We start from the raw sequence: 14,540 nt of genomic DNA on the forward strand, positions 1-14,540 counted from the left end.
CATGTTTCTCAGGGCTTTGTTGGGTTCTTTTGTTTAAACTGCCAGCCTCTACTTGTCAAATATCTAATGTGTCTCTAGTGTCAGCGTTTAAAAGCTAATAGCTAAAGCAGAACTTGGGAGACTTGCATATCATGTATTTTTTTGGGTTATACTAATATCTGGTTTAATTTTAAAGAATGATCTGGGCATTAAAATAGTCTAACCAGTTTGTAATTTAGAGAGGCCTTAATAAAAGTGAAGATAGGCTTCACAGGACTCTGGGCAACCTGATCTAGCTGTGGATGACCCTTCACTGGATGACTAGACTAGATGACCTTTAGAGGCCCCTTCCAACCCAAATCATTCTGTGATAAAAGGATGTGGCTGTTACCTGTGGGCCAGGTTTAGGAGGCACAAAGAAGAGGTGAAATGAAAAGATAGCTGCTAAAGTAAAAGTCTTTAATACGCTTAATGCCTTAAAGAGAAACTTTTTGAAAAGCTGTTTTTGGTTTTAAATAAATTAAAACCTCAGTTTCTCTAGTTTCTCCTTAGCTATCATAAACAGTGTAAATAGTTCTGATTTTCTCAATATCAGCAAAACTTGGGCTACCTTTTTAGGATGTCTTGAAATTGGATCTAAGCACTTTCAAAGATAGCTTTGAAAAACTTGTAGAATGCAAAAATGAAATTATTTTAATTGGAGAGATCATCACACCTGGTAATGGTTAGCTTGATATTTGTTTTGGTTTGTTGTTGTTTTTCAATGAAGAAAGAACTTCCAAAGATTTAATAATCTTAAAAACCCCACACATGCCACATTGCATGTGTCTTAATTTGTACTGTGCTTTAAATAGCTTTGGAATGGCATATGACTTCATTGACTCCGTTGGAAATGATGTAGATGTCGTGTCTGATTCAGAGGTATGTATAACTTTTTAACTTACTGCATTCCAATTCTTACAGTGTATAGAGCTTATTTTAAGAGTCTGTCGTAGTGTCTGTTATCTTTGTGTCCTTTGAGGAAAAGTAGCCCTCCCTTTTTCTTCTCTCCACTCTCTGTCAGCCTTTTTTTTTTTTTGTTGTTGTTGGTAATACCTGTAGGATTCAGATGAGGCTGTTCAGAAGAGATGTACTGCCTCAGTGCTGATGTTTGGCAGATTTTTATTCAGACTTAGATCTCTGTCCAGATTCCTCTGGATGTCTGACAAAATGTTGGTATTCCCAAGGTGGTGAAGATAAAGCTTTTAAAATCCTAACTATCCACTTACCTGCTTTTTGTCTCTTCTTATGATACCTGATTGTGATGTTCCAAAGAGACCATATTTAATTATGTCTGTGGTTTATACTGATTATGTGGTCTATTGATCACTGTCTCTCATGCTTTCTGACCTTAACAAATGCAACTTCTTGTGGAACAGCCTTAGTCACTGGCATTCTGAGGTTTTATTTGCCAGCTTATGCCTCCCAGTGTTAGTAGTGTTAGTTAAGAGAGAGTGATTGCCCACTGGAATGGGCTGCCCGGGGAGGTGGTGGAGTCGCCATCACTGGAGGTGTTCAGGAGGAGACTTGACAGGGTGCTTGGTTACATGGGTTAGTTGATTAGGTGGTGTTGGATGATGGGTTGGATGCGATGATCTTGAAGGTCTCTTCCAACCTGGTTTATTCTATTCTAGTGTGTTCTCTGCTTACAAAATCCGAAGAATTGTCTTACAATGCAGTATAATTGTATTAAAAATAATCTCTATTCTCTTTTCTCCTGCAAGAACATTAAAAAGCTTCTGAAGATCCCTTATAGCAAGAGCCATGTGAGCATGGCAGTACATCGCATTGGGCGGACCCTCTTGTTGGATGAGCTGGATATTCAAGAACTCTTCATGAGATCCTCTCAGGTGCACCATTTGGGTTTTGTTAAGTATGTGGTGTGGTCAGAATCCATTCTTTCAAGGGTGGTATAGCCAGGATGAAAGCAGTGTAGGTATTAAAATTCCCGAGAATCACATGTGAGTGCAAAAGGTGCTCAATTCTGCACCGTGTCTGATGGCCTAGATTTATGACATTGTAGGATTGAAATTCTGTGTCCCACTTTCCTGCTATTGCTTCAGTGTTACTATACTATTATTAATTTTACTATTAATAACTATTTGTTACTGTGTAACAACTTACCATGTATCTGATTTCCTAGTGAAGTCGACTTTTTAGTAAGAAAAACTACTGATCTGGAAAATACATGTTCAAAAAATAACCAATTCAAGACTGAAGTGATTTTACAGGATTTTGATGTTACTGTGGATGAGCGTTCCTAAGTTAATAAGGAACCTGATTTACTCTGAGGATGTTTCTTGTTCTTAATTTCATATTTATGATGATGTTTAGACAGGGGACTGGACGTGGCTGAAAGAGTTTTATCAAAGGCTGATTGATCAGAAGTGGCAACGAAAAAAGAAGAGTAAAGAACATTGGTACCAGAAGGCTATACTTTCTAAATTTTTGTACTACAGGTAACTTGGTTTGCATGAATCTCAAATTTTCCACTTAACTTTTGCCTGCTCTTTTGTCTTGAATAAATGTTAAAATTCCATGATGATCTGTCTTACTGATTTATCCTTACAGAGAGGGAGTTGAGGGATGAGATCAGGAAGTAACATGTAAATGTTTTAACAGAAACTGAAGTAAAGTACAATTAAATAATTAAAGAATAAAATAGCATTACTTAGCTTGATAACTCAATATATCTGGTTCTGAGGGAAGAAAAACTTTAAAATACACAAAGTGGATTGTGACACTTGATGTAGTTGTTCTCAGGAATTTGAGCATTGAACAACTTTGGGAACACTCTAAAAGATTGACAAGGCATTCTTTGAGAGCAGTGCATCAAATCTAAGGACTCTAGAATGAATGTGTTTGCATATTGTTGACTGAACTTTTTAATGTTTCTTGGTCAGCATTAATGGTGATGGAGCTGCTCAGCCTGTTCCTTCCACTTCAAAACCTCATCAGGAGGGTCCTGTTTCGGGTGAGAGCGATGAAGCAGGAAGGGCCTCCTGGCCAACTCCTTTTGAAATGCCTTCTTCGTTATCTGAAGAGCCAGGTGCCTCTAACCAGGTTAGTGTGTATAATGTTTGAAATGCCTTAGCCCTTGTAGAGTGTGATACATGTTAAAAGGTTTTCAAAGATGCTGGTGCAGTATTTGCTGAAAGAAATTAACTTGAGCATTAGGACTTGGCAGTGTATGTTGTTTAGCTTATACCAGTGTTTCAGAGCTCCAAATTTCAGGAACTTTTTTTTCCTGTCCCTGTAATACTCAATACTTTCAGGTATGCATTTTTGAGACACAAAGCATTTGGCAAGGAGTGCTCATCAATGGCTTACCTAAAAATAGGAAAATCTGATTTTCTGGTGTATGGAAGCCAAAGGGTTTGGCCTTTCTTTCTGAATTTGTCATTATAGTAAACCTGTGGTGGCCTTGAATTTGAAGTGAACAGGAAAATGAAGATCTATGGAAATGTTTGCAAAACAGTTAAGCAGCATGTGCAAATACTTGCTGTGAGTTTGCACAAGTGGAAGGGGGAGATGTTTACAGCAATTATGCAACAAACTGATTAGTATTAGGCCCCAGTCCAGGATTCCAGTCTGTGGCTGAGCATATTTATGAAAACTGTTAATTCCTGTGGCTTTTGAGTAATAGAATGTGGGAATTGATTAAATTTTTGAGAGGTTGAAAGATTTGTTGTATGCAGTCTACAAGTTACACTTGCTAGCTAATGTGCCTCGGTCAGCTAACTTCCAAAGGCTCTGACATATTATCCATGGAATTGGAGCTGTGTGTGTTGAGAGTGTGGCAATCTTCTAAACTGGAGAAATATTTCAGTGCTTGAAACAAAAAGGACTTCTCTCTTCCACCTTCTTGAGGAACTATTGCCTAATTCAACGTCTCTGCCTCTTTTAAATGCCTTCAGGGGTGGGGATTCTTTTAATAACAGACAATGAGACATGAGGATGCAGGTTTTATTCTGGATACTTAATCTGATGGTGACCCTGGGTTAAAAAAGAATTTGGATGAAACTTTTCTGATTTGATTTTTTTTTTCCAAAGCCTCTGAAAATTTAGGTGCAAAATCTTGGTAGTGTCTGTAGATAAGAAACGTTGTAGTCACTGACCAGAGACTTTTTTCTAGTTTAACACATAGTAATCTAAAGGTGTTAAAAGTAAAGATTTTTTTTCCCTTATATGCTGTTGTACAGATTTATTTTTTTTTTAATGGCCTAACTGTATCTCAGCAGCAGAATCACTCCTTTATGCTTGTGCTTTTCACAGGGCAGTGTGCCTCTTGAACCCTCATGTCTAGTGGGGCATGTGGCCTCAGCCCCCAAAGAACAAAACCTGACTCCTTTGTTCAGTGATGGGGAAAACAGTCAGGTATGCTATACATGAAATTTGAGCTCAAACACTGAAACCTCCAATTTAAACAAGCATTTTTAAATTTGGTCTAAATTAGGGCAAAGAGAAAAACTGTCCCCTGTAGGAGCAACTTCTGTGGCATCTGTGACCTCAGTCTTTTAAGTTAACGTGAATGCTTAGCCTAGTTCATTATGTGCTGTCTTTTATTTGCTGCTTTTGCTTCTTTCTTCCTCATCATTCCACAGAATTTCATACAGAACAAGTTTTGTACTAGTGATTTCTAACCTTTTTTTCTTTGTCTGTAATGAAGGGACTTAAAAATGACTTTGTTCGTAATATCTTGTGGACCTTTGAAGACATCCACATGTTAGTAGGATCAAATATGCCTATATTTGGAGGTGGGAGGTACCCCGCTGTGAGCTTGCGTCTCAGGTGAGTTTTCATAGAATCACAGAATGGTTTTGGTTGGAAGGGACCTCTGACAAAATCCAATTCTATCTCCCTCTAAGAGGGCAGGGACACCTCCTAGACCAGGTTGCTCAAGGCGTTGTCCAACCTGGCTTTGAACACTTCAAGGATTGGAGCCTCCACAACTTCTCTGGGCAACCTCTTACAATTCCTCACAGCTCTCATGGGGAAGAATTTTCCTCCTAATGTCTTCTTGAAATCAAGCTTCTTCCAGTATGAAGCCATTACCCCTCATCTTGCCTTTGTAAAAGGTTCCTCCCCAGCAATCCTGTAGGCTGCTCTAAGGTCTTCCCAGAGCCTTCTATTCTTCAGGCTGAACACCCTCAACTCTCATAGTCTGGCTTCATAGCAGAGGTCCACCAGCCCTCTGATCATCTTTGTGGCCTCCTCTGGACGCACTGTAGCAGTTCCGTGTCCTTGTGTTTGGGACTCCACAGCTGAACACTGCTCCTGCTGGGATCTTAGGAGGGTGGAGTAGAATGCAACTACCACCTCTCTTATTGCTGGGGATGCAGCCCAGGACACAATGGGCTTCTGGGCTGCAAGTGCACGTTGCCACCATGTCCAGCTTCTCATCGCCCAGCACCCCCAAGTCCTGCTTGGGACTACTGTGTATCCATTCCCTGCTCAGCCTATAGTTGTGTTTGGAAGTGCCCCAGGTTTTGAATTTTATGAGTTACTGAGTTGTTCTTTTGCTTCTTATACAGTTCTCTGCATCTTGTTTGGTTGACTCTTTACATGCAGTAGAAGATAACTTTCATGCTTTAGACTTGAATGATGATGCCCCTGCAAACTGCAGCAAACAAACAGTCCCAATGCTTGTGCCACTGCACTTGGGACTTGAGGTGCTCTGCTGTTTTTTTTTTCTGGCCATGTTACTAAACCTTCATTTGGAAGTATTGTCAGTTTTCAACCTTTCCTGACTTCAGGAATGTTGAGTGTTAAAACAGTCCTGTACATTTAGTGTTTAATGTCATTCTATTGATATTTTTATGAATTAGGAAAGTCCTGGTTCTCCTACTGGGATTCTGAATGTCAGTAAATGCTAGTTTGCACTTGAGTACTTAAAACTTGTGACTGTAGTAGTTCTAATTTCTGATTGTCTTGGTGTTCTCTAACACTTTATATTGATCACTTGATTTCCAGTTTCTCTGTTCCTGATTATGCATAGGCAAAGAATGAGCAAAACCTTGAAACTCCTTTGGCATACTTGTCATCTTTAGAAGGCACTTTGAGGAATTAACAGTACCTTGCTTTGCAAGGAATTTTGGAAGGTCTGGGAGAAGGCTTGTGCTATAATTAAGTGCAGCCAATACTGCTGTTCCTTTAGAACTTACTAACTTGGTAATAGTGTGACATCTGAAGCTTTTTAAAGTTGCTGTGTAAGTGGAGGCAAAATTCAAATCTGCTGAGCAAAGGTGTGTGTTCCCCTGGAGAGATCCCTGCATATGTTTGGTTTGATACACCTTGTTTGTCTCTCTTATAACAATTAATTGTTACCCATCCACTCTCAGGTGACTTAAATCTAAATCCTGTTAGTAAACATCCCTAATGTTTTCTGAAGAGTAAATAATGACTTAACACTAGAACTATTTGCTTTTAGGGATAACAACAAGCCAATAAATGTACTAACAGGAATTGACTATTGGTTGGACAACTTAATATGCAATGTACCAGAGCTTGTGATGTGCTTTCATGTTAATGGGATTGTTCAGGTAAGTCTGGCTCTTTGCATTAAGCCTACTTAATCTCTTCATCAGTTTCTGAATATTGCTTTAGTGGTGACAGATCTGTTTATGATCTTACTGTTCTGACACCAAGGTCACAAAAATCCTTTATTGCAAAATGAGAAGGATCAGCACAGCTTGCAAAAGTCACTCAAAATGTTGTGGTTTGTTTTTTCTCCACTTAGTGTGAGAGTGAAGGGAAAATGCAAAAATGTAGCATCAGAAATGCATTAATTTTGTGCATCTTAATGTGTAGCTTTCAGTGGCCAAGATAAATGCATGTTTGTGGGTGCTTTATTTAAACTTTGGTTTGTTTTTGCACATGTACAAGCTGAGTTTCTGTTGTACCTGGTATTATATAGTTGCTTACCAGGCTGATTAGCTTTTGTTGAAGTAATCATAAAATCAGAGTGGTTTGGGTTGGAAGGGATCTCTAAAGGTCACCTAGTCCAACCCTCCTGCAGTAAGCAGGGACATCTGCAACTACAGCAGGTTGCTCAGAGCCCCAAACAGCCTGACCTGGAATGTTTCCATCGAGGGAGTATCTACCACCAGTGGCCAGGGTTTTTTGCCCTCAGTGTAAAACATTTCTTTCTTCTGTCTAGTCTGAGTCTCCCTCTTTGAGTTTAAAACCATCACCCCTCGTCCTGTCACAGGAAGCCTTGATGAGAAGTCTGTCCCCAGATTTCTTATACACCCCTTTAAGTACCAGAAATTCCCAAGAAGGTCTTCCCAAAGCCTTCTCTTTTCCAGGCTGAACAACCCCAACTCTCTCAGCTTGGCCTTGCAGCAGAGGGGTTGCAGTCCTCACATCATTGTGGCCCTCAGCATTAGATGTTGCACATGCACCACTTTTTTTGCCTTTTGTTCTCCATTTACCTTGTTTGTCAGAGAAGTGAATCTTCTTTAAAGTTTGTGCTGAGTAGTGTAATTATGTGCTTCCTTTCTAAGATTTACTTTAACTCAGTTTTCATGACTGTGTTTCAGAATAGCAGCCTTTGTTTCTTTCAGCACTTGATACACACTGGATTTTGTTTTGTTCTATCATAGTATCAGTCAGGGTTGGAAGGGACCACAAGGATCATCTAGTTCCAACCCCCCCTGCCATGGGCAGGGGCATCCCACACTAGATCAGGCTGGCCAGAGCCTCATCCAGCCTGGTCTTAAACACCTCCCAGGGATGGGGCCTCAACCACCTCCATGGATCAACCCATTCCAGGGCTTCACTACTCTCATGGTGAAGAACTTCCTCCTCACATCCAGCCTGAATCTCCCCACCTCCAGCTTCATTCCATTCCCCCAAGTCCTATCACTACCTGTTTTTTGTTTATTTAAGGGTGGGAGGGTAGGTGATGGAAAACCCTCCTAATCTTGAATTCTAATACGTATTCCTTGCAGAAATATGAAATGATCAAGACTGAAGATATTCCTAATTTGGAAAACTCTAATTTTTCTACCAAAGTAATTAAAGATATTGCTCAAAATATTTTGTCTTTTCTGAAATCAAACTGCACCAAAGAAGGACATACATACTGGTTGTTTAAAGGTAAGTAGATTTAGATGAATTTGAAAAGGTTTCTTAGTGGCACGCTGACTAATGACAGGTCTTACCTTACAGCAAGTGGGAGTGATATAGTAAAGCTGTATGACCTGACCACCCTTTGTGAAGAGACAGAAGACAAATACCAAAACCCTTTTACAATGCCTGTGGCAATTCTTCTGTACAAGTGAGTTTTTACCATTCATGTTGTGTCACTTCATTCTTGGTGCAGCCATCAGTGTGCCCAGGTGGCCAAGAGGGCCAATGGCATCCTGGCCTGCATTAGGAATAGTGTGGCCAGCAGGAGCAGGGAGGTCATTGTGCCCCTGTACTCTGCTTTGGTTAGGCTGCACCTTGAGTCCTGTGTCCAGTTCTGGGCCCCTCAGTTTAAGAAGGACATCGAAACACTTGAACATGTCCAGAGAAGGGCAACAAGGCTGGGGAGAGGCCTTGAACACAAGCCCTATGAGGAGAGGCTGAGGGAGCTGGGATTGTTTAGCCTGGAGAAGAGGAGGCTCAGGGGTGACCTCATTGCCCTCTACAACTACCTGAAAGGTGGTATTTAAGAGGAGATTGGACGTGGCACTTGGTGCCATGGTCTAGGCATGGGGTCTGTGTTGATAGGTTGGACTCGATGATCCTCAAGGTCTGTTCCAACCTAAGTTATACTGTGATACTGTGATACAGTATTAAGAACAGAGACCAAAACTTGTGATGAAAAAGGAAATGAATGAAATAAAATCTCCTCTCATACAAGCTTAGTAAGCTTCATTCTCATTAAAGCAAAACAGACTCTTTGACATTTCTCCATATAAACTACACTTGCTAAGTCTTGTGTTAGATGTATCATAAAGTTTGGAAGATGAGCAGTACTACAGCAAATGTGTGAAGCTTGCTTTTTTTTCTTCCAGCACAAGGGAAATATCCAGGGATTTACTGTTTTGTTCAACTTTCTTTTAGAGTTGCTTGCAATATGATGCTGAAGAAAAACCAGAACAAGAAACACTATGGCACCATCAGAACATTGCTCCTTAATTGTCTTAAGTTGTTGGATAATGGCAGACATCCTCAAGTAAGAACTACATGTTTTCTTGTGGCTTTGTAAATGGAATAATAATGCTGTCATAGTAATAAATCTCATATATTTAGGGTAATACTTCCCTTTGCAATGGAGAGAATTTAAACTGATTTATAAACTTGGAAGTTGATTATGTTTAAAGAAGCCCCAGACCATTTGGGGGTTTTGTTTTTGTCTTGCTGTTTTAGGAGAATCATAAAATGGTTAGTGTTGGAAGGGACTTTTAAAGGTCATCTAGTCACCTCCCCTGCAGTGAGCAGAGACATCTTCAACTAGAGCAGGTTGCTTAGAGCCCCAAACAACCTAACTTGGAGTGGTTCCAGGGATGGGGCTTCTACCACCTCTCTGGGCAAACCCAGATCAGCATTTCACAACCCTCAGTATTTAAAAGTCTTCCTTCTCTGTAGTCTGAATTTCCTTCTCTTCAGTTCAAAATCATCCTGCTTTGTCCTGTCACAACAGGCCCTGCTTAAAATGTCTGTCCCCAGCTTATATTGCCTTTGCCTCCCAAAAGAAAAAAATAACTTGCAAATAATTGCTCTTTTCTTTTCTTTAAAAAGATTAGTGCTTCAGCAAACTACATGTTATCAGAGCTTTTTCAGTTGGACGAACCTAAAAAAGACAGTATGGACTTCCCTATAAATGGAAATTCGGATGAAAGTTACAGTGAGGAAGAGGAAGAAATGCCAGACAGTGATGAAAATGGTTCTTACAGCAACAGTTCTGATCCACCAGATGACAATAAAGCTGTGGCTATCATCAAATCTGTTGGAGAGTTATCAGTGCCAGAAAAATACAAGTCTGTTCATCGAATCCGTGTAAGTGAAGCTGGGGATTTTAGAAGGGCTTTCTGGAAAGATCCAGTTCATACAGCAAGGTTTGTTACTGAAATCCAGTGGGCTGTTAGTTTTGTCTTCACCTTTAACTGAAGTATGAGGCAGCATGGAAAGGAACTTCTCATGGTCTGTTCATAGAACTTGCAGCTCATCTGAATTTTACAGTATAGCACATTTAATGGAGATCTTTCCCTTAGCACCTTGCATGTGTCCTTTATGGGCATGATTCTGCACAGCTGGCTATAGGAAAATTAGCCCACTCATGACAGCAGAGTGGCCATGTGGCCTTGTGGTCATTTACTGCTCTTACACAAATTTGTGTGGGTGGCTGAGTCCTCTTGGTGATGGTGTTTGTTTGGTTTTGTTTGTGTGGGTGGTTTGTGGTTTGTTGTTTTTAAACTGGAGCAATATTAATGTTTGTTTGGGTTTGGTTTGTTTTTTGTTTGGTGTTTCTTTGGTTTGGGTTGGGTTTTTTGATTGTTTTGAGTTGTGTCTGTGTGTGTGTGTTGTTGGGAGAACAACAGAGCAGAGAACAAGATTTCCTTAAGAAAAAAATTGTAATGCTAACTGCTATCTTAATTTTCTACACTTCAAGGTCCATCAGCTGAAAATACAACAACTTCATGCCATTGCTGAAGCCCTTAATTTCCCCTTTTTTCTTCTTCTATTACAGAAGACAAAAATAACTCTTCCTAAAAAAAACCAAACACCAAGGCATTGAGTCGTGTGAAGGTCATGAAAGTGCAGCTGTGATGTATAGGAGGAAATGATTTCTGTATAGTATTGAGTATACTTATCTTCCCAGGTCTGCACTGCAGACTGTCATCTCTTCACCCCTCTGCCTTTTTTTTGGGGTTACAACGAGAGACCAAGTGTAGATGACCAGATGTGCAAATTCCTCACTAAGATAAAGGAGTGAAATACCATGACACTCCAGTGTAGAGTTCAGATGTTCCATTCACAGGTTTTCTTGATGCTGTCTTCCATTTGCATCTTCAGTAATGTTGACATTTCATACTTCAAATATTTATTCTCTTCCTATTCCTTCCCTGCTGCCCCCTCAATGAAGCCTAGCTGTGCATTTCCTGTCTGCCATGACACCGAGGAGCGCTGCCGGCTGGTGCTCAACTATGTCTTAGAGGTAAATAAGTTGGGCTCACAACAGCCCCATGCTCTGTTAAAGGCTTGGGCAGAGTGGCTGGAAAGCTGCCTGTCAGGAAAAGACTTGGGGGTGCTGGTCAGCAGCTGGCTTAACATCAGCCAGCAGTGTGCCGAGGTGGCCAGCAGCATCCTGGTCTGTATCAGGACCAGGGCAGGGATTGTTCTCCTGTACTCAGCTCTGGTGAGGCCAGACCTCAAATACTGGATTCATTTTTGGGCCACTCACTCACAGAACAACATTGAGGTGCTGGAGTATGTCTGAAGAAGATTAGTGAAGCTGCTGAAAGATCTAGACCACAGGTGTTAAGAGGAGCAGGTGAGGAAATCAGGGTGGTTTAGCCTGGGGAAAAGGAGGCTGAGGGGAGACATTCTGTCTGTCTACAACTCCCTGAAAGGAGGTTGGAATGAGGTGGAGTTCTATCCCATCTACCTAAAAACAAGTGACAGGACAAGAGGAAATGGCTTGAAGTTGAACCAGGGGAGGTTTAGGTTGAACACTGGGAAAAATGTTCTCCCGCAAAGAGATGTTAAGCCCTGGAACAGGCTGCACAGGGCAGTGGTGGAGTTCCCATCCTTAAAGGGATTTAAAAGCTATGTAGATGTGGTGCTGAGGGATGTAGTTTAGTGGCAGACTTGGCAGTGTTGGATTAACGGTCAGACTTCATGATCTTAAAGGTCTCTTCTGACCAAAAGGATTCTATGATCTTTAGTGGCAACAGCTGAGCTGCTATTAGCTTCACACAGTGCAGCCATCAACTTTCTACTATCCTCTCATAGCAAATACAGAATACATCAAAAATGAGGTTAGTACTGCTTTCAAGGTGAATTAATTGATTTCTTCTTGCAGGGCTTGAAGTCTGTTGACAGCAGTATTAAAAAAGAAAGTGACCTTCCTGCAGCTGACCCCAGCACACCAATCCCGTTGAAATATGAAGATGAATCCACCAGTGGCGGTCCTGAGTGTCCGGAGAAACAGATGGCATTGTTTTTGGATAAAAGTGAGTTACATTGTTGTGCAAATAAGACCTTTCCAGTGCCAACACAAGCTGCTGCACTTTGATTGTTGGTGTAGTGTACTTGTAAGTCGCTGATTACACTGTTGCATAAGCAAAAGTTACAGATCAAAACATGAGAGAACAGTCTGTTCCTTTTTAAATACGAAGAGAATAGCCCTTTGGGGGTGCTTTGCATATGAAATCACTCTTTTAGTGAATATATAATTTTTACTGGACCCTATTTAGATGTGGCTTGCAGATGAATTCTGTAAGGGTTTATTGTTTTAGGGGGTTGCTTTGTGTAGCAGTATCTTAATCTTTTTATATTTGGTTGGTTTTGACTTGGAACTTTCATGGGAGAACTTTAACTTATGTTCTGCTTCCTGCTGAACTGCAAATAAAATGCTAGGATTTTGTTTTCTTTCTGGTACCTCTACAATTGTGGAAGGAAGCAGCAAATTAAAGCTGTTTTGCTTGCTTAAATACTCAAACCCCAGGAGGCTCACACTGTTGTATTTTCCTTTGGAGCACACTTAAAAGGTATAAGAAAGCCTCTTCTTTTGAAAGCAGAGTGCTCTGCTGTGCAAGAAGCTCCCTGAATGTAACCCAGAAAGAAATTTGCCTTGCATATTTCTGCAACTCTTATCCTTTCATTTTTCTTCCATTCCTCATTGAACATCTCTAAGAGTCAAGTTCCATTTATTCATTTAAGTGTTCTCATGTTTCTCTTCCAATTTTATGATTGTGTTTTGAAGGTCAGGGACCTTGAAGACACGTGCATATTTTCTTATTTTTTATCAGATACATGACCACAGAATTTAGCACCTCCATCAAAGTTACACTGTATTGAGCTTGCATAAGTTCTACACAGTTCTGTTAATATCCCCTGTGAGATTCATTTTTATCAAGGCCTACTAAGAGTTTTTTAACCTAGGTCAGCTCAGCAAGATCAGCGTGCTTATTTCAGTGCTCCTGCAGTTGGGCTCCTGTCTTCTGCCTTCACAATTTGGAGCTGATGACAAGTTGCAGCTGCTTGCCAGCTGGCAAGGAGAGTGTCTGCATGTTAACTTTTTCTGTTTAGAAACAAATGTTTCCTGGGGAATGTGGGAGGTAAATATTACACAAATCAGGAGAAAAAATGTTTCAGTTGACGTCTGGAGCTGTGCTGGAGCTCTGTCCTGAAGCAGCAGTTGTGATGCTTGTGTAGGTCAAAAGGATTGAATTCAGCCCTGAGAAAAGTAGTTCAAGTATAAGGGAGAAACTTCTACTTCTCCACTGTGTGGGTTGGTTTGTTTTCTGTGATACAAAGCCTGTAGTTTCTCTATGTGTGTATGTCTATGTACATACAGAAAGGTAAGTGCTATTAATTCTTGAAGAGAACTACTTCTGAATAGATACAGTAGATGCACATTCTGTATCTTTAACTGCATGAGGTGTTACTCTACTAGATCTGGTTTTGTCCTACTGTAAACACATAGTTCTTCTACAACTTGATGAAGATGGGGTTTGCAAGTCAGGCCTTGTAGGTCTGCCTGCAAGCCAGAGAATTATTTCTGTCTGCAAGTGGTATCAGGAAAAAATTCTTTCCTTTACTGTGTGAGCAACATCTGGCTCAGTTGGTAGTGCATAAGACCCTTAATGGGAAGGTCGTGACTTCAAGCCTGCAGTGGGCAGTAGAGTCCTCCCTACCCTAGTCATGAGGTCTGTGGTGACAGGTTGGACTCAATGATCTTTGAGGTCTCTTCCAACCTTAGTGATACTGAAATACTAAAGTCAGTGGCCTATTCTTCCTGGTTTTGGGGCAATGGTTTGAAGCTGGAGCAGGGTATATTTAGGTTGGAGATATGGAGGAAGTTCTTTACAATGAGTGGTGAAATGCTGGAGCAGGTTGCCCAGAGATGTGGTTGAGGCCCCATCCCTGGAGGCATTCAAGTTCAAACTTGATGAGGCCCTGAGCAACCTGATCTAGTTGAAGGTGTGCCTGCTCATTGCAGGGGAGTTGGACAAGATGGTCTTTGAGAGTACCTTTCAACGCACTGAAGCATTGAAGGAGAAACTTTCATAAACTTATACAGAGAATGTCTTGATAGGAGTGTGAGAGAGACATTGAGTTATCCTCTTCCTTCTGTGCTGGAAGCTAAACCCACAAATGGATGATTTCTCCCTTTGAGACTCTTCCTACAGAAACAGAGCATGTATCACAAGGATTTGTTGGCAAATATGGCATGGCTTATGGCTTTCTTGTTCTTCTCTATTTTTAACTAACAGAGTAGTCTTGGCCACTGCACCTGTGTTTATAAAGCTGTTTAAAATACAGTTGGCTGAATTGTCACTGTGCTTACTGAATTCAAGCATTCC

General features: G+C 40.8%; 1 protein-coding gene across 2 annotated transcripts in view; it reads left to right on the forward strand.

Annotated features, from left to right (window-relative positions):
- EDRF1 (erythroid differentiation regulatory factor 1) overlaps positions 1 to 14,540 on the forward strand; it is a 28,306-nt gene that overhangs the window by 2,287 nt on the left and 11,479 nt on the right. The window contains exons 3-15 of one of the 2 annotated variants that reach the window (XM_068140199.1): positions 834 to 900; positions 1,743 to 1,868; positions 2,353 to 2,477; positions 2,922 to 3,081; positions 4,294 to 4,395; positions 4,688 to 4,809; positions 6,449 to 6,560; positions 7,971 to 8,118; positions 8,191 to 8,299; positions 9,073 to 9,184; positions 9,751 to 10,008; positions 11,096 to 11,167; positions 12,035 to 12,185. In XM_068140199.1, coding sequence (XP_067996300.1) covers positions 834 to 900; positions 1,743 to 1,868; positions 2,353 to 2,477; positions 2,922 to 3,081; positions 4,294 to 4,395; positions 4,688 to 4,809; positions 6,449 to 6,560; positions 7,971 to 8,118; positions 8,191 to 8,299; positions 9,073 to 9,184; positions 9,751 to 10,008; positions 11,096 to 11,167; positions 12,035 to 12,185 — 1,664 coding nt within the window. The remainder of the gene's footprint in view (positions 1 to 833; positions 901 to 1,742; positions 1,869 to 2,352; positions 2,478 to 2,921; positions 3,082 to 4,293; positions 4,396 to 4,687; positions 4,810 to 6,448; positions 6,561 to 7,970; positions 8,119 to 8,190; positions 8,300 to 9,072; positions 9,185 to 9,750; positions 10,009 to 11,095; positions 11,168 to 12,034; positions 12,186 to 14,540) is intronic. The other variant, XM_068140200.1, reaches the window with a different exon arrangement.

This window comes from Melanerpes formicivorus, unplaced genomic scaffold, assembly GCF_026170545.1.
Source record: "Melanerpes formicivorus ecotype bairdi unplaced genomic scaffold, bMelFor1.0.p_v2 SCAF_6, whole genome shotgun sequence".
NCBI lineage: Eukaryota > Metazoa > Chordata > Aves > Piciformes > Picidae > Melanerpes > Melanerpes formicivorus.